At 43.1% G+C, this 20,964-nt stretch overlaps 1 protein-coding gene across 1 annotated transcript in view; it reads right to left on the bottom strand.

The window, feature by feature from the left end:
* Window positions 1–7,003: 7,003 nt before the first annotated feature.
* LOC124711519 (aquaporin AQPAe.a-like) overlaps window positions 7,004–20,964 on the bottom strand; it is a 51,675-nt gene continuing 37,714 nt past the window's right edge. Inside the window, exons 5-6 of the mRNA XM_047241641.1 lie at window positions 17,611–17,691; window positions 7,004–10,203 (exon numbers count right to left, since the gene is read on the bottom strand). Of these exons, the coding sequence (XP_047097597.1) occupies window positions 10,027–10,203; window positions 17,611–17,691 (258 nt within the window). The 3' untranslated portion in view covers window positions 7,004–10,026. The remainder of the gene's footprint in view (window positions 10,204–17,610; window positions 17,692–20,964) is intronic.

Below are 20,964 nucleotides of genomic sequence, written 5' to 3'. Positions count from 1 at the left end.
AGCATTTGAAAGGAGGAGAAAAATAGCATATGGAAGAATTGTTGTGGGAATTTAAGAATTTGTTTTTTTTTTTTTTTTTTTTTGCGCGAGGGCCGTTACCAGCAACTCCATTAGTTCAACATAGGATACCAACAGGGAATGAAGCACCTGTTTACCGTAAACTATACAGAATATTGAGGTATTTGCAGCCGACAGTAATAGTTGCTGGGTAGCGGGCATTGCCGTTGTGCCTAAAACATTTGCGGATGGAACGAAGAAATACAGGTTCTGTTGCGACTATCGATACCTCAATAATAAGACAGTAACGGACGCATACCTCATTCCAAACATATCGGAGACTTTAGATCACTCAGGACAGTGCCAGTATTTCTCTACAATGGATTTGACAAGTGGTTATCATCAGTTAGAGGTGGCTCCAGAGGATCGTCCAAAAACTGCTTTCTCTACACCTGGAGGCCATTACCAGTACATCAGAATGCCATTCGGTTTGAAAAACGCTCCGGCAACGTTTCAGAGTTTGCTAGACAGTGTGTTAATGGGTTTGAAACCACGGCAGTGTCTTGTCTATTTGGAAGACATTATAGTGTTTTCAAGTAGTATGGAGCAGTTTAGACAGCGGTTAAGGGAAGTTTTTCTGAGGTTAAGAGCAGCTCGTTTGACGATGAACGTGGAGAAGTGTCATTTTGCATTGGAAGAAGTGAAATACTTAGGTCATATCAGCAGTAAGGATGGAGTGCAGACAGATTCGACGTTGGTACAGACTGTAAGGGATTTTCGAGAGCCGACAACAGTTAAGGAAGTGCAATCATTCGTCGAAATTTGCAATTTCTATCAAAAGTTCGTAAAGGGTTTTGCAGATTTAGCACAGCCATTGAACGCGATTGTTACGGAAGGGTGTGAAATTGAAGTGAACAGAAGAGTGTCAGGAAGCGTTTGACGAACTGAAAGAAGTGTTAACATCAAGTCCGGTTCTTGTGTTTCCAGATTTTGAAAATAAATGTATTCTAGCATGTGATGTTCTTAGTCAGGAAATTGATGGGAAAGAACGTCCTGTAGCCCATGCGTCTAGGCAGTTGAAGGCAGCAGAGAGGAATTACTCAACAATAGAGAGGGAGATGCTTTGCGTAATTTACGGAATCACATATTTTAAATGTTATTTATATGGGAGAAGATTTCGGGTAGTGATAGATCATGCTGGAAGTGGTTGTTGGGGTTGAAGGATCCATCCACTAGACAAGCTAGGTGGTCTGTGAGGCTTAGTGAATTCGACTACGAGGTGGTGCACAAGCCTGGGAAGAAGCACGGTAATGCGGATGCACTGAGTAGAAAGCTGGCAAAAGTAGAAGTCATAGGTTATGACCTAGCAGTATGGCAAGAACTGCAGGACGCGGACAACGATTGTAAGTTGTACTGGACACAGCCACAATTTAATATGTACAACGCTCCTCTGAGCAGGGAAACGGAGTTAGCGCCAAGGGAAGTAGTGCCAGCGATGTTGAGGGATGAGATTTTAAAGGAAGCAAATGATCACTTGTTGTCTGGTAATGGTGGGGGTAGAGCCACGAATAGGAGAATGGCGGAGAGGTATTGGTGGAGAGGTAGGAAAGTAGATGTGGATCAGTAGGTCAAGAATTGTATCGTATATCATGTGAGCAGAGAGCAGATTCGAGTCGGAAACGGATACAGCTACAACGATTGCTGGAGGCGACATGTCCATTTTCTATGTTGGAACTGATGTCTTAGAATCTTTCAGTCGAACACCATCGGGAAACATATTCGTTCTGACAATAATAGACCATTTTTCGAAGTATGTGGAGATGGTGGCTATGCCAAATTAACAGGCATCAATGGTCGTGCAAGCGTTAATAAACAACTGGATTTTGAAGTTTGGTGTACCAGAGACAATATTGACTGACCAAGGAACCAACTTCACGTCGGATTTAATTGTTGAACGTAAAGAATTTGAGGACGAGCACGTTGCATCCACAGGCGAACGGAAGGACGGAACGGGTACACAGAACAATCGGGAAGAGGCTGAGTTTTTATGTGGAGTCTCATCACCGTCAGTGGGACGAGTATTTGAAGCATATTGTATGCGCATACAGTGCAAAAGTCCATACCGATACCGGTTTGTCTCCGTTTGAGGCAGTGTACGGGCGAAAAATGCCGCCACCGTTTGATTTACTGAAGCTACAGAAAGGAAGAGCCGGTGAATCTGTACGTCAATTCGCGAGGACAATTCGGTATGTTTGGAAAAGGGTACAAAAGTCGAATACGAAGGCTTTAGAAAGGCAGGAAGACGCAGTGAAGTGGAAGGGAAGTCTACCGCAATACAGAGTAGGGCAATGGGTAATGTTATCCAGCCCCTATACGCCAAAAGGGAAAACTAAGAAGTCCGTCACGAGGTATCATGGGCCATACCAAGTAGTTGAAACCACCTTCCCCCGTTATGTTAAGCTTCAGCTGCCAACTAGAATAACGATAGTAGACATTGGGCGGTTGCAACCATTTAAGGGTTGTCCGGATGTGATTCCAGGCATGTTACAGGAAGGGAAGAGGAAGAAAGACAGAGAGAGGTGTTAAGCACAGGGAAAACCAGGAAGATGGAGTACAGCAGGATGTTCTGTATGCTTTGCGATCCAGAAAGTAGTAAAATGTTCGTAGTTTTTTGTTTTCTTGTTATGTGTCATTGAGTTTGCGAAGATTAATTAGGCATTGAATTTTCACATGTTGTATGTGTTTTCGAGTATTGTGAGCCTGCTGGGGACAGCAGTCTTTTTGAAGAGGGAGGGAGGGTGATGCTGATCACTATCCTCAGGTCACTGAAAAGGGGAGCGTTGAGCAAGTTGGTAGAAGGAAAAAAGCTGTGGAGGTATTGCTGATCTCGGCAGTTAACAGCCGGTGTGCCGAGATGACAAGGGAGGAATTACGGAGGTGCCACAGAGGGAAGGTAACGGTACGTCCAACCAGGGTGATAACCACCAATCCGGACACGCGCATTGCGCAGTTATTTTTAGCCAGAAGGAAAGAAATACACTGTCCAAGGGACATTGCGGAGCCAAAATTGAGCTTGCAACGGATAGGGATGCATTGTATCTTCTCCACCTACGAAAATTAATAGTAGTAGCAAGTTGTTTTGAGGAGGGAGTACTTGCAGAAGCGAAACGTATATAGTTCGAGGGAAGCGGACTTTTAGTCAGTGGAACTGCGTGTTACATAATAGGACCAACCTTCCATCTGCCAGCGTCAATTTCAGGAGTCACGCAATTGAATGTTACACAGCCACAGCTGTACTAGCCAGAAGCAGCTCTAGGGTTTTGCCACGGCAGAATATGACTTTATTAAATCAATCTCTGGAGTTAGGTCTGTTGAGATCCGTAAACCAGTTCATTTCAGAGCAAGAGGGGTGCATATCAGCCAAGCAGCTTGTGCAGCATGTCGCTCAAAATAGGGAAAGGCAACGACAAGTAACGATTGTTTGGAGCACCTCTGTGCCAAGTGCCATCGCAGGCTAACTTTGTTATGTGTTGTTTTCATTCTGATCAGGTGGAGAGCCGATTTCAAGAGGGAACCGATGGTAGTCCAAATTCCAGTGGACTGGATACCGAGGGCATAAGATGGGCAGGTAAGGGGTTGATCGAGCATTAAGTGGAAAGGTCATCCAGTAACGAATATTTACGTTTTGTCTCATGACATTTGTTTAAGAGGACTAGACCACATCTAAGTTTTTTAATAGTAGTACAAAATATGTCATAAGTACGTGCCGACCCAAACAGGTTTAAGAGTAGTCATAAGTCGAGCCGGGGACCGGGTCTTTCCAGAGGGGGGAATAACGTAGCGGCACCACTGTTTAAGATAGGAAAGTTAGATTTGGTGCAATATTTCTGAGAGCACATGTTGCAGCCAGGCACGGGCCTGTTGACAGTATGTTATGCTGACCGGCAGTTGGGAAGTAGAATGGAGGCCACAGGGCCATCGAACCCCTGAAAAGAGTAAACACAGTGGTTTGCATGGCGCAAGTTACAGGCAGAAGCGGCCCACTGGCGCAACCTAGTTGTTATGAGTACGTGACTCGGAGCAGCGCGTTAGCAAAACAGAGGTGCACAGCTGCGTATAAATAGGTGCCAGTTTTCTAACGGGGGGGATTCTAGTGTGGCAGCTCTCCTGGACAGCAGGGCGTGTCACACCACCGTCTATACGCAGCAGCAGATGGGGCGCCAGCGTTCCAGTCCACGGTAGGTTGCTGGTTCGACCCTCTAAGGCCAACGTGGGGTCCTTAGCCAGCCAGTGGCGAGCAACTCGACAGATCGCTACTGCAGGCAGTCTTGGCTCCCAACACACGCCGGAGGCATCCCGAGGCGAGGGTCGTAGATTTGACTGTTGGATCACAGGTGGTCATTGCCACCGCGATCTTAACCGCGTCGGCGAAGAAGCACGCAGCGGGCTGCCCTACGGCTCCCAGTGAGTGGTGCTGAGGAACGGGGATAAAAGCCGCTGAATTGGCTGCTGGTGCATCCTGACGTCGTCAAAACTCACCGGCTGTACACGGCCGGCACGCTGCAGTATGTTGCACAGATCGCTGAGGTAGCCCTTCCGCATCAAGCTGTTTTGCAGACAAAGAAGTGGCGGCATTGTGGGACCCTGTGACGTATGCAGAGCTGGGAATAATATAACACTTGAAGATCAAGCTGAGTATTAATATGGCTCATCCTGACAGTTTCCATCCACATCCTACATTCCTCCTCTGCACGTCAACATCTACATTTGGCGGTAGCGTCTACAGATGAACAAAAATCAAAAAATATCTGTGCATACCATACAGTCTACTCGAGCTAAGTAGCTAGCGCTGAACAGTGTTGTATAAACTTGTGCCCAGATCCTAGTGTCTTGTTTGTTAATGTTCTTGTTCTCAAATAACTACTGTGAGATACAATTCTGCCTATAATTAACTTCCCATGGTTGGAATTCACAGTCACATAATATTTATTAAAAGATGTCGTAGTCGCCATTGACTGTTTAAAATATTTATTGTTACTATTGCAATTTCGGCGTTATGGCCATTTTCAAGTAACACTGCAATGCCACATTCTGTCTCACAGTCAAAAGGCTGCATTTTGACGACGACATGTAGTCATGTCAGATAATTTTATTTTATGACAGGATGTGACTTTGCAGTGTTACTCGAAAATGGCCATAAGGCCGAAATTGCAATAGTAACAATAAATATTTTAAACAGTCAACGGCGACTATGATATCTTTTAAGAAATTCTGCCTATGTCCGGACTGAGACTGAACCTGGACTCTCTCTTGTCGTCATGTTCAGTCACAGCTATAGGCATTATAATAAGAAAAAATAAAGTTTACATCGTTTTACATTAATGCAAAATATGAGGGTAAATCAAGTAGTGATGATTAAAATGAACAATTTTCAAAGAATTGTATGGGTGTCATGACAACAGAGATGCATAGTTTATTTTTTGTGTGCAATCTTGGCTCCCATCACAATTTTATCCTCCTACATACACCATATGGTCACTTGCAGAGTACATATGTAAATAATTTATGGATCGTCAGTCCCTGATTTCTGCATGCCCTATTTTTTCTACCCATTTTTAGCGGGTAACTGCGTAATAATATACTGGCTGTACAGTTTTGTCACTATGCATTAACTTTTTTCACTACCTAATGCACTTCAGTGACACTCTGAACAGGGAGATAAGTTAGAATTTCTCCTTCAGTCAGACCATCGAGCAGCGTAGTTAACTAACACGATGTGAAAAATTCAGAGTTCAGTGGGTCTCAACACGAACAGAATAGCCATGGAGGAGAGAAGCTGTAAGCAGTTGTGAGGCTTGAAAATCACTATGGGTTTCCAAAAGCAAAGTCTGTTTACGTAGATGAGAGTAAGACTTCACGGGACCAGCAACTGCATCAACACCTTTCTTAATAATAAACGGATTAACCGCAGCAAAGAACTAATTGTCTTCAGAATGTGATATCACGAAGAACTGAGGTGCGACTGGGAGAGTCTTTGAATCTGTAGCTTCGTCTTGCTTACGTTTAGCAGACAAAGATGAAGGTGAGTGGCTCATTGCAACAAAATCGCCCATGATTGCCAGCGTCTCCAATAGCGCACTCCTTCCAACTTGGGGCTCCCTCGGAGGGGGCTCACCCGGCTTTGGTGAATGTTCACGCCCCATGTCACACGTCCTGAACTTCTGGCAGAGGGACCAACTGGCAATTTGGGAAGGTCACAACTCAGGCAATTACCACTGTCTGGGCCTGGCCTGTACCAGGAGGTATGTGCGAAGCTTACCTACCGGGGCTGGGAATTACGCATTATGCAGCCACCTGTTACACATCAAATACGTGGGATGCCCTTCAGGAGCGCACACTGAAGAAAAAGAAACGAAGAGGAACTCAAACGCCAAATCGGAGGAAGGGTATGAGATGGAAAAGAAAGAAAAAACAGATGAGGCGCATAATGATGTCGGGCTATTAAAACATCAAAACACATTCTCAAAAATATCCCAGACAAGTTCCCCAAGGGAGAGGAAAAAGGACAGCAGAAGTATAGACATTCAGCACGGAAAGGCAAGAGATGTTGCCAAAGCTGGGACTCCATGATACCCAAGCACGAACTCATCAAAGAGTGGTAAGCCCCCTGGGGGGGGGGGATCTTATGCAAATAGTGTGTCAGTCTCTATAGTATCAAAGGCATTACTGAATTTGAGAAGGATCAGCAAATTGACAATCTGTAACCAGTTTTGTATCCTTTGTGACTTTGATTGTGGTAAACGAACTTTTCTTTTTCTTTTTTTAATATAAGACCACATTCAAGAAAGAAAGAAATATTACAAACTTTTAACAAACATAAAATTTATTTTTGTGACTTGCACATATACATAAAATCTGACAATTTACAAAACAACTTACGTTCACAGCATCAGGATATACTAATATACTTAACAGGGTAACAAAAGGTGCATACCCGTGATAAATAGGAAACAAAAAACAAATGTGTACAATAAACAGCTATTGCTACAGTTTGATAGAAATATATCTCACAATAAATAAATAAACAAAACCAGCACCATAAATTAAATTTACATTTGTAAAATGTAAGTGCTTTAAAACTTGAAATATTCAAATGCTTCTCTATTTTGGTGAACATAAACTTGAGTACAATAAATAATATCCCATACTAACGTTGTTTAGATTTAATATCAAGATCCTGCTGAGCGAATATCGAATATCCTGTACCATAACATCAATGTCTGATGATTTTTAACTGAAGTATAGCGATTAGTCAGGAGCTCACATTAAAATCGGAGCAGTCACTGTAATTTTGTCTTCTTTCTAAAGTTTTATATCTCATCTCATACTTTCAAAATGGCAGGGATTTTATATGCAGTGTGGACAACAGACAAACTAGAGTAGAGAAATTTTAAAATATTTACAGGAAAAAATAGAAGTAAATTTAAATATCTGCTGTTAATTCCTGCGAAATTGTTTTTTAAATTCGTCAGAGCACTTTTCATCAGAGACTCTATGACATGAAAGGAGCTGAAATATACTTAATGAAACTCCTTGGCAAGCTATGTTCATTGGTGAGAGATCTTTGGTAACAAGTAGTGTGTTTTCAAATTGATGTCGCGATAAATGTGTAGAAAGAAAGTAGTTAAGCTTCGAAAACATTTGAAAAAAGACAACCCTAACAAGAAATGGGAAATGATATTTCAGCAAAAGAAAGGAAATCAAATACCATTTGGTACGAAAAGACGTAAATAATGGACGGAAACTACTGCTTTAAAAATGATAAATTAAAGGAAGTGCGGACATAGGAAATGACGAAGATGAAGTTATTCTGTTCGACTGATTCAACCGCGATTCTTGGTGACACACTTTCCAGTAACAATCATGCGAGCCATCAAAATTTTGTATGTATCACTGGCTTTGGTAAGAAATAGAGAGCTTGATAAGTAACACAGTCAATAGGGTTTTATTTAAGATTAACGTCGTACCGCTGTCAAGGAGCCGTCCAGACATACGACACAACACTGTAGTCTTCATTACACCACAAGTTGAGACCTCGGTGTAAGATGAACTGTATTAACAGCTGAACTGAATGTGTACCGCGAAATGCTTTCCATACATTATTTGTATTTAGTGTAAATGTTTTCTATGTTTTTGTTAATATACTAAACATATTCTAATATTTGATACTTAAATCACAGTTTCGTACTGAAAACAAGAACCAATTCACACAGTTAAAACTGTTTTTGTTTTGTGTTTTCTCAATATGTTTTGGCACTGGAGGAACGGCCTTGTCTTTTTATAATTCGCAGAGTTAATTCATGGAAAACGTATCGTAAGAGCGATGTGCCCCTAACTGATATGCGTGAAGCCACTCATGTAAGTCACACTGCTGCAACACTGGCGTAGAAAATAATAAAGGAAAGATGATGTCACACAAGTGACATAAAGACTGTGGTGTATGCAGCCTCTTGACACATATGTAAGGTACGAAGCATACTGAGGCACTACATTGCGAGGCGTTCAGGTAGAGTAGATTCGTGCTGCAGTAAATGCTACAAAGAGTAGGTGATCAACTGAATCACACTAGAAGCCTCAATGGAAATCATCCATGATCCATGTCAATAAAACACTCGAGCTCAAACAGTATTCCTACTTCGAAGCTTCGTGGTAGATTCAAACTGTGTGTCGGACCAGGTCTCGATTCATTGAAAGAATTCTCAAGAAGTGTAGTCTACAACAAAGGAGGCACCTTACGAACCCCTAGTTCGACTGATACTTGAATATTGCTTCTCAGTCTGTTAACTCTTGGCAAATAGGAGCATCGATGGAGGAAACAGAGAAAACTCAAAGGTGAGCAGCGACTTACCGTTAAACGTACATTTAGGAATGGTGACGCTCATCCAACTGAGCGACAAACGTTACAAGAGAGGCAGTGTGCAGCAAGATATGGTTTACTGTTAAAATTCCGACAGCATACGAACTAAAGCAGTCAATGAACATATTGCTTCCACCTGCCTTTATCTCGCGAAATGATCGTGAAGGCAAAATTAGAGAGATCCGAGCGCACACGGAGGCTTACCAACAACCGATTTTCCCGCGTATCATTCGTGACTGTAACAGAAAGGAGGATATTGACTGAGATACACAAAGTACTCTTCGTCACACACTGTAGATTGTTTGCGGAGTAAAGGTGTAGAAGTACATGTAGGGCCCGGAAACCTGCCTTTAGTTGGCAATACCTTCACCGACTAAGTTATACAGATATGACTCACGAGATGGAGCAGTGGCTGTATAGTTCAGTCAGTAACAGCATTGTTCACAAGAGATAAGGTTTCGGTTTAGAGTCTCACTCTCGTACACAGTTTAAATCTGCCAGGAAATTTCAAAACGGTGCACACTCAACTGCGGAGTACGTCGTTGGAAAACAAAAGTAAATAAGTTCAAACAATTAGATTAAGTTTAAAGCCCTAAAAACATAAGCCAACCCTTAATTATCTAATATTTGCAAGTATTTTATCTCGTATCTCACATTAACGGCACAGTGAATATCGGTCTTGAGCCTTGAAGCTCTTAATACTAACAAGTCAAGCATGATTTGAGATGCACAGGCAATAAAAACATTTCAATAATTTCCTGTATTCTTAGAGCTCTGTTGAGCTTAGAGAGCAGCCATTGGCACATTGAGAGGGCAGGATTGATCACTGAGAGGAAGCAGTGTCTGAGTGATCCATTGCCATGAAGTATCCATTTGCGACGAGTTTCTGCAGTATATGAATTCTGTCTTTCACAAGGCTTTTGTGATTTCACGTACGATGATCTCGCTTTCCTCGAGGTTACGTTCTTGGCTTTTCAGTCCTCATCGACCCCTGCACAGTGAGGAAAGAACAGACTAAGGGCTTGCAGGTTCTGTAAAGTTAGTGATCGCTGAGGAGCCAACGCAGATGCTCCCAAGTCTGGTCTGAGAACAGTGAAGAGGCGCGTCCGCTGCTAGAACCTGTGGCTCTCAGTCACCACAGAGTCGTCAGCGACTGTGCTACCTCCGGCGCAGCAGCCGACGCTGTTGTCGCTATTCTTGGAGGTCACCTCAGACGGCCGCTCCTCGAACACCAGCTGGTACAGCAGAGTCGCCACCGCCGCACCCGACAGGGGACCCACCCAGTAGATCTGAAAACAACAGCACCAACACATACAACACATTCACACAGCACAGTAGCTTACAACCTTTCATCCACGCAGAGTCACTCAGTAATTAAAAGAAACGAGCTGCATGTCGTTAGCATTCTCGCGTGATACATCAGGTGGTCATGATGTACGAACGTCAATCTATGCTATCAGGATCACAAAACTCGCCAAGAGAGATCTACTATCAATCAGATCACAACCACATATCATAGTAATCAAGAAATGATCCTCAAAAACATCTATTAATAATATGTTCAGATCGATTTAACCTCGACCAACCAGGAATTCACGTGTGGGGAAGGCAACGCCACAGGGATTAAATCAGGATATCGTTCATCCGTGAAAGATCTTGCATTCAAAATACTTTTTAACCTATTCGTGAGCCTGCAAGATGGTGCAGAACCCTTAACATATATATGTTAGAGCACTATACTCTGGTCCTTGCGGTTCAGATTTAATTCTGGATAGTGCCGGAGATTTTTCCTCATCGCAATAATTCCAGGATGGCATCAGGTCCATTCAGCCTGCTATCAAATGAGTAGTGGGGATTTTTCGTGGGAATAAAAGGCATTTGGGGTGATAAGACCACCACATTCCCCCTCCTAGTGTCATAATGCAAAAAGGCCGAAGACTCTACCTAAAATCAGCTCAGTAGCCCAGTCATACGCTATGCAGCTTAGAGAGGGCGGAAAGAAGAGATGTACAAAGTTGGAGGAAGAAGTATGTGCAATATATGTGGTGAATGTGGATGTAGGGGAAGACATGCATCTTCGCTTGTACATGCGTTCGGCTCATACATAGCACACATCTCCTCCTCCACCTTCTCTGTGACTACTTGTTGTTCCCCACATCTCCTTGTCCACCTCATCCTCCGACCTCTACTTGTCCATCTCCTCCTTGTCACCATCCCTGTCTCTTCATCTACTTTTCCCACTTCTCTTGGTCCATGTGCTCTGACCACACTCTCTGAACATACCTTGCTTCCCCCTCCCTCTGTCTGTAAACTCGTTCACCTTCCCTCTCCCCTCTTCCTTTACCACCTGCCCACTAGCCCTCTACACCTTCTACCTGCCTCCTGCCAAAATCCTTCCTACCCATTTCCTCCTCCCCTCTTTATGTCCTCCCCATTCTCTCCATTTCCTCTCCCCACTCTATCCAGCTCTTCTTCACCTCTCTGTCCATGTACTCCTTCTCATCCTCCCTCTGTCCTTATTCTTCTGCCTGCCTCTTCCTATCCACCTCCTTCTTCCCTCTCTCTGTATCCATCTTCTCCCCCCCCCCCCCTTTCTCTCTGTTCCCACTCTCTCTGTCCATCCCTTCCTGCCCTCTCTCCCAAACAGTCCCATCCTGCCCCCTCTGCTTATGCCCTGCTTTATCCATATCAACCTCCCCTCAGCTGTGCACATCCCCATGTGTAGCCCTTGCAAAACAGGTCGATAAAGCAGGCCTAATTACACTAACACAGCACACCTGTCATGAAGGGCTGAAAAAATGAGTGTTGCCCGTGCCATATAGGTTGTGCTGCAAAGCATGTCGATAAGACAGACTGATATTAATCTTTCCCAACTTGCTTCTTGTGCAGGCCAGCCGACATGGCAAAGCTGAAAAAATAAGTTTTTGCTCCTATTGCAGCTAGGAGGCTTTAACTATGTCAGTGCTGATAGTCGTGAAGTTTGCCATTTATTTACCAAATTCCATTGAAATCAACCCAGGGGTTCCAGAGGAGATGCTGGACACACACACACACACACACACACACACACACACACACACACATACAGTATTTAGTATATATATAAGTGAAACATCAAGAGGACATCACCTTATGTGGACAAACACACACTGTTTACTGCCTGAAAAGAAAGTGAAACATCCAGAGGACATCGTCTTATGTCAATGAAACTTCTTAACTAATAGTGACTACAGTGCCCGAAAAGAAAATGAAACACCTAGAAGACATCATCTAATGTGAAACTTCCTATGCATTCCCACTATCAGTAGGCATGTAAATAACTACAGTTGCACCCTTTTGTGATTGACTAATCTCCAGGGTGCATCAATGATTAAGGACTTGGAGATGCTGTGTACTCATTTGATACAGCGTTGTCAGCATCTGGCACAGTTTGAGAGTTTCCTCATTGTGGGTCTCCATTTCGCAGGTTGGTCGAATCATGCAATATTTAGATTTGTGTGGGTTTCAGCTGTGATAGTGGCCTGATATAAGGCATGGGGGTATGAAGGCAGACATACTCGCCGTCCAAGGTTTTGATCGAGTGTCTGATCACCAAGCTCTCTGTAACCCCTTCACGTATGTGCTTGTCAGCCGAGAATGAGTAATGAATTTCCTGCAACTTCTTGTGTCCTGCACCATTAGTCGGTGACAGCTGGACTATGGTGTTACTGTCCCATGGAGAGGGTGCATTTGGAGTAATGCCATCATCAGGTAACATGAACTGCTGATGGTGTAGCATTGTGTTCAGTGATGAATCGCGATCCAGAACTTCCACAGATAACAATCATCTACAAGTATAGTGGTGATCTGAGCAGATGTTCCATTCCTCTGATGTCTGGAACAGGCACAGCAGTATTACTTCTGGCATCATGTTGTGGGGAGCCATTGAGTATGACTTCAGGTCACGGCTGGTAGTGACTGAGGGAACCCTGATGTCACAATAGTACGTCATGGACATCCTGCGTTCTCTTGTGCTACTTTTTGCACATCACCATGGTGCTATTTATCAACGGGGATATTTTTGTCCATACATGGTACGTGTCTCTATGAACAACCTGCGTGATGATGAGGTATTTCCATGGCCAGAAAGTCCCCCTGAGTCTCCTCGATAGAACATGTATGGGACTAGCTCGGATGTCAACTCAATCCCAACGTCACTATCGAAGATATCACGAACCATTTACAACAGTCGCGGTCTAGCTTGGCTCAGGAGGAGATGCAACGGCTTTATGACACCTTTCCCGACCGAATAATTGCATGCAACCAGGCCTGGGATGGTACAGCATCATATCGATAAGCGGGTTCATACTTTCAAGTACTTTGTACACATGATCCCACGTTTTTAATCATTTAAATAACATCTCCTCCAAAGCACTTAAGTTTTATTTCGTTCCCTCCTCACCTTTTGGGTGGTTTACGTTTATCTCAGGCAGCGTAGGATAAAGCGTGATGTTCCTGGATGTTCCGCCTCTAACTGAATGAGAATATTTCCAGTAGTCTGTCCAGTGGTCTGGGTGTTATGCTGTGCGTAGGTATAATGTTCGTGATCGTACAGACCTCCAGGCTTTGAACACAGTACTCTCACTGGCCGATATTCCTGTGACACTGTACTCTTTTCCGATAGGCGCCGTTTCAGGGGAGCATACGGCTATGACTTCAATTTTATGGATGACAATGTACGACAGCATCGGAAAGCTTATGTGGAGGAGCTCATGGAGCGTGGAGCGAGAGAATATTCGGCGAATCGACGGTTCTGCCCGTTCCCCCCGACTTAAATCCCACAGGGAACGTGTGGGACGCATTGGAGAGAGACGTGTTGTAGCACGTCCACATGCACCAGCGACCACCCAGCAGATGTCAGCTGCGCTGTTGGCGGAATGGAACGCCCTACCACCAGAACTCCTTACCAAACTTGATGCCAGCATGGCAGCATCTTGGAGAGCATGCATTGCCATCAGTAGTGACCACAAACCATATTAAAAACCATGTACAATCTTTTCTAGTGTCCACAGGACCATCATGAACGGTGGTGACTTCAGTATGATTATTGTCTTTGAATAAAAAGTTTCATATTTTCAAATCATCACGTATGTCTTCTCAGTTGCCTTCTGTACTACCCTGTAGCAGTTCTTCCTGTGGTCGAATTTTCACCAAGCTACTTTACCTGGCAATGACACATCATGTGAAAGATGCTTTCATCCTTACACTTTTGCACACCAGCGTAGTGTGCCGTGAGTACGTCGATAAAAGGAGGCCACAGAAGTTAGCGTCAACTGTCGGGGACGCTTTTGAGGCAACGAAAATACGGGAGGCTAGCATAGGACGCATCCATTACTGGCAGTGATGAATACAACAAGGACCAGAACTTAGACTTAGTTGCATCACTGAAAGCATCTCTAAGTAGCCAGTGGAACAATGAATAGAAAACTTGTAGCGCTGCTATATGGGTGCCCTATAGTGAACTACAGCCCCGTGTCCCCGTCACACAGTAGTATTCCAAACAAACTGTCCCACGCACATTTTGTTGGACTGCGACGCGCCTGAGATTTAACCATATACGTTACAAAAAAACATGTACACTGATTTGGAAGAGTGACCTTCCCTACTGTGTACGTGGAGGTGTTAACCATGTGATACTTGGACGTCTTACCCCTATAATTTAGGAGTATGACACATATCTGACCACTCAGCGTGAAAACGCTCGGTGGTTATAAAGATTTTGAGAGTACTGTGGAAGAATCTTGCGGCGTTTGAAGGGGAGTCGTTGGCAATGCATAGTTCTCCTATAGCAGAGACATTAGTTTATTATATAAGAAACTAACAGCCTCGACTGCGGTATTGAAACCATCCTTTACCTAGGTTTCAGCGCAAATAATTGAGTCTTCTTCAGAAGATATACCTGAATCTATAAATTGTCTAAGAGGGCATGGTCTAGAAATAAAACTAAAACAGCCTGAATAGGCGTAGTCACATTTTAAAAATGCGGTACGTAAGTACTAAGCCAATTCGAAGACTTAAGCTCTGGCGTGCACCTCGTCTCCATGGACGCCGTACTTATTGCGATGTAGTGAAGATTTACCCTATGTGGGATACAGCGTAGCGTGACACAGATTGGAATTAAACAGGGAAGCTATATCTGGCACATTCTGCCGTACTTGAAAGTTTGGTACAGACCTGTGTATTAGAAAAGGTACTGTATACCTAAATGCTCATGATATTTTCCGAAGCTGGAATTATATCTGTTGATCACGTATTGTATATACTGTTACAGTACAGTGCAGAAGGTACTGAAAGACGCAAGGAGACGAACATAAATTATACTTTTATTTAAAGACAATATCTACACTGTAGTCACAGCTGCTCATGATGGTCCCCTGCAGATTACAAAAGGCGAGACATGAATCTTAACGGTGTGTGCAATCACCACGGATTGCACTGCATGTTCTACCACTTACTCCCATGATAGCTGCAAAATTGGTAAGAGTTCTTGTCGTATTGCATTCTATTCTATCACCAGTGCTGTTGACAACTGCTGGATGGTCCTTGGTATATGTGGAAGTGATGCTACACGTCTCCTCAAAGCACACCACACGTGCTCGATGGGGTTTAAAAAGGGGGGAACGAGCAGACCAGTCCATTCGCTGAATGTCCCCTCGTTCCAATAGCTCTCCTACTCTCTGCCACACTCACTGTCACAATCTCTCTCACTGTCTCTCTCTCTCTCTCTCTCTCACTCACTCACTCTCTCTCTCTCTCTCTCTCTCTCTCTCTCTCTCTCTCTCTCACACACACACACACACTCCCTCTCTCTCTCTCTCTCTCTCTCTCTCTCTCTCTCTCCCTCTCTCATACACTCTCTCGCTCTCTCACTCACTCACTCTCTCTCTCTCTCTCTCTCTCTCTCTCTCTCTCATACACTCTCTCGCTCTCTCACTCACTCACTCTCTCTCTCTCTCTCTCTCTCTCTCTCTCTCTCTCTCCCTCTCTCTCACACTCTCTCTCCTTCTCTCTCTCTCTCACACACACTCTCTCTCTCTCACTCTCTCTCTCCCTCTCTCTCGCTACCTCCTGCGCTGTTCGATGCCTACGCGCACTGTCAACCTTGAAAACGAAGTCATTGCCGAATTTACCCCTGAAAAGACACACATGGGGGAGGAGTACAGTGTAACAACAACGTTGACAGGCCAGTGTACCGTGTTCAAAGATTTATAGATCAGTACGCCCACACGCCATTAGCCCTCCCTACACCTGGACCATCAAAACGATTATGTTCGACAATGATGGTCGTAAAGTTATGTGAAGGGTAGGTGTGAACACATAATGCACGTGGGAATATTGTCGAACACCGTTGTCAAACGCGTTGTAGGCAACGTCGGAGCACGTTTCAGAGCATGCACTGCCTCCCGCAGTGATAACGCATCCTATTAAGGATCATGCCCTGCCTTTTGTAATGCCCAGGGAACCATGATAAATAGCGATGATTTCAGTGCAATTTTCGTTTTTGAATGAGAGTGTCATTTCGTTTCGACTCATTGCATATTTCTTTCAGATACGATGTGTACCATACTGTAATAATTCTTTCTATGTATGGCCCAAGTTTCATTTAGTTATGTTACTTGGCAGTAACAGATCATACGAAAGTTATTTTCATCATTACGTTTTTCACTTCAGTGTAGTTTTCTCAAGCAGACGGCCTCCGTTAATGAGAGGAAAATATTGTTTTCTTCCTAAAATATTCAACAGACTATTACATAAAACATTCTTTATACTCAATTCTAAAAAGAACTTTGAAGGATCATGTTTCGTCACATTTTTTTAGCATATTGTAGCCCAGTCAGCAGTTGTGATAGACTAACATACTGAAGAATCCGCCTCAGTTGCGAGAATTTTCTGGTCTTGACCCAGGTTTCGGCTAGAATAATCCAGCCTTCTTCAGAAGCATAAAATTACTATAACATACCAGAGTAAGGCACGCGTGCAGCGGTCAGTGCCAACGTTGTTGCCGCTGCCAACCGACCGCGTGGTAACGTGATGCGTTTCGTCACATTTTTTTAGCATATTGTAGCCCAGTCAGCAGTTGTGATAGACTAACATACTGAAGAATCCGCCTCAGTTGCGAGAATTTTCTGGTCTTGACCCAGGTTTCGGCTAGAATAATCCAGCCTTCTTCAGAAGCATAAAATTACTATAACATACCAGAGTAAGGCACGCGTGCAGCGGTCAGTGCCAACGTTGTTGCCGCTGCCAACCGACCGCGTGGTAACGTGATGCCGGGGCTGCACTTCAGTTAAGTGGTTTTAATTCGACATGGTACCACGGTACTATAGGTTTTAATTTTTAATGTTATCTGTGCCTTACTCTGGCATGTTATAGTAATTTTATGTTTCTGAAGAAAGCTAGACTATTCTAGCCGAAACCTAGGTCAAGACCAGAAAATTCTCGCAAGTGAGGCGGATTCTTCAATATATTTTCATATTTTTTTGTTATTACATGTGTTTGGAAGACATTCTGTTCAGTGAGAAGCAAGGTCCGGATCTGTTTGCCAGCAAGAAACTCCCCATGAAAAGTGTTTGTGTGGATTCCAAACCTTCGTCCCAATTTACTCTTATACTGAACACAACTTAGATGTGGTCCCTGGAAAAGCTCTGCGAACTTACCCAGTGGTCCGTCCAGACGTTCTTCCAGAGCGCTGGAGCCAGTGTCCTCACTGGGTTCATGCTGGCTCCCGTGTAAGGGCCCTGCAAACCACGAAATAACAGTAGTCACGACAGTACAGGTTGAGAATTGATTCGCAGCATCATGTAACAGCTTTGAAATACGGTGAACATTGACTTATTTCTCCTTTGTCTGTACAAAGTCTGCTCAATGGAGTATTTAATTTGGTTCATGCATCGCTTGTAGAATTTCACACACGGAAATGGAATTAACAAGAGTCTAGTTCAACTGATTTTAGGTTTTCTAAAATTCACCTATCTATTTTTATGAAAATTACAACTGCTATTAAAGGATGCTACTAGTTCAAATAAACAACATAAGTGCGTACTCATAAAACAACATTTCAGATGATATGCAATGTAGATGAGGGGTGGTTTTGAGATTGGTTCAAACGGCTTGTTTATTTAGCATTGATTGCTGGACGTCAGAGGTTTTGACGTAAGATGCACTACTCCAACAAAACTAGGAGTTGAAACTAAATGCTAATATTTTACATTTTTGTTCAGAGAAATCCACCATGCAAATTTTCAAGTGGGGTGCTGGATCGTAAGATATTAAATGTATTGTAAGAATTCCTTTCCAAATGAAGGTAATAATCTCATTAACATTTCAGCCCAAGCAGCTTCTGTGCGTATTTCAGGTTGCTTCCACTCCCATTGCCACGTGCTCTGCGCCACAGGCTTGGTCATAGCAATATCTGTGTTAAACACACCAGCTGACGGAAGTCTAATAGTGTCTCTATTGTGTAACTGAGGCACTTGATATTTCGCAGACACGTCTTCTCAGTGCATCTTCCTCTTTGCTTCAACCTTAAGGCACGCTCTCCGACAGATCACGTCGATATCATCAGGTCGTCAACCTCATAACATCACCATGAAACGCCACCATCGAACATCGTCACCAGTTCGTCACCATCAGACCCTCACCATCAGATCGTCTCTCTCAGATCATCTCTCTCAGATGACATCTCTCTGATCGTCTGCCCCAGATGAGCTCCCTCAGATCATTGCCATCAAATTCCAACCATAGTATCATCACCATTCTATCATCACATCAGCCTCGAAGCCTCATCTGATCGTTACAAGCTAACTCCAATGTATTTTCTGTTATCTCCACGTAATTATCAGCCACTTCAGAGCACATTACGTACAAGTTTCTCATCCTTATTAAATGATAAATACAATTAACGTTGTCCTGTTATCGTTTAACTTCAGGTCTTTATCAAAGTATTAGTTAAATACTGGTCGTTGCCGATTACTTTTTGGTAACTGTTTTGATTTGTATACAAAATGCTTCGTTATCATAAGTTAATTGCACATTACTATCTACTGTAAACGTTGTTTGTGTTTTCAGCTACGAGCATCAACCAATTTAGTGTACTTGAGAATTGTTATTCTCTGGAATTAAATGATACGTCTTTGAAGTAGGCCACAGTTTCAAACTGGGCAGTCGTTGTCAAGTCCGTAAGTCCTCATTATGCATTTAATATAATCTCATCTATTCGCCTCCTGTTACGTCTGACATTGTCTAGATCTTTTCTTACCTCTAAAAATCCAGTAAAGAACTACCTTGGTCCACTTACCATTCAGTCACCTGTCAACAAATTCTACCAATGACATACAATTTTGTTTACTGAATAAATTTGACACTATTAGAGTAGGAGAAAGCGGTCGTATGCTGATAATCAAATGTAAAATTACAAAAAATTTTAATTTTCTACTTTTTTATACAAAGTGATGACCTGTTTCGGTAGCTTAACTTCCATCTTCAGATCACATGTAGTATTATAAATGCACTAGCAGTGTACAGTGCCACTGCATCGTCGATAACATTCTTATTTTAAACCTTCAGTTTAAACCTGTTATGTGCAGCCACACTATCGGTGATAGCAACTGAAACAAAAAGCCTGGACAGAGTCGTAAAAATTTTATGCATTGAAACGTCTATTTAATTATCTTCGTTACAGTGAGCAAACTGAACACAAAGATTTGCCAATTAAAATGTACTGACAGTCAAAATTAAAACGTAAAATGTATATACATTTTCGCACTGGGTGGACAAGTTACCCAGTGTGACGACGTTGTATATATATTTTACGTTTTACTTTTGATTTCAAGCACAGCTTACATGACAACTTTCTGAGTTCAGTTACTAACTGTAACGAAAATAATTACATGGACGTTTCAATGTATAAGATTTTTACGATTCTGTGTAGGCTTTTTGTTTGAATCGCTGTCGCCGATAGTATGGCTACACTTAACAGATTTCACAGTGAGATTGTTATCAATGATGCAACGGCGTTCCACAGTTGTACACAGCGAGTACATTTATAATACTACATGTCATCTGAACATGGTAGTTAATCTAACGAAACCAGTCATCACTTTTTGTAAAAATTTTAAAAAATAAACTCCGCCTGGAGCAATTACTGGGTGGATTGAGTAGCTCAGTCCTAAGCCCGGATGAAGGAGGAGGGTAAAAGCCAAAAACATCAAAAGGCACCTACAAAACTCCAGCACTTAATCCGTGGACTAACAACCCGTACGATAAGAGTGAATTGAATAGGCAATCAGCCACTCGCCTCGGGCAGACGCCCACCAGCTCAAACCAACCATGAACTTAGCATGAGGGAAACACGAGCAACAAAGCAACTACCTCAGGCTGTAACTCAGAAGAGCGAAGGCGAACCTGGTCATTCGGATTCTGGGTGACCAGAACATCATGCAGGGAAGAGTCGGAGCTTCCCAAAACTACTCAAACCAAATCGAAAGCAATTCACTGGTACACTGAACGTACAGATACTGACTAAAATAGGAAAACTCAAGATACTGACAGATACTTGTGATAGATTTGGGATTCGTATACTTGCAGTACAAGAAACACGTTTTCGTGATTGTGGTCACTTTGATTCCAGTGGCTATCGACTCTACAAGGGAAAGCATGCAATCAAACTGGAAAATAGTAACATAAATTTGTTGGGAACGGTATTCCTCGTGCATAACAGTATCCAGGACTCCGTGATCTCGTCACCCTCTGAACACCTCTCTCTAGTCACAGTTAAATGTGCCAATAGGCCTATACACTGGTAAACGCACATACTGCAGCCCATAACGATCCTGACAAAAACATTGGAGAAGTTCTGCTCACAACTCGAGCGTATACTCGCCAAGATCCCTCATTACCATGTCAAGATCTGTTGGGAGGTTTCAATGAGCAACTGGAAGAGAACTTCAACACAGACATATAATTGGACATTTTTAAGCACACAAAAAGACGAACACCAATGGACATTGCTT

Source organism: Schistocerca piceifrons, chromosome 8 (assembly GCF_021461385.2).
Source record: "Schistocerca piceifrons isolate TAMUIC-IGC-003096 chromosome 8, iqSchPice1.1, whole genome shotgun sequence".
Taxonomy (NCBI): domain Eukaryota; kingdom Metazoa; phylum Arthropoda; class Insecta; order Orthoptera; family Acrididae; genus Schistocerca; species Schistocerca piceifrons.
This window is presented reverse-complemented; position numbering and strand designations above follow the sequence as displayed.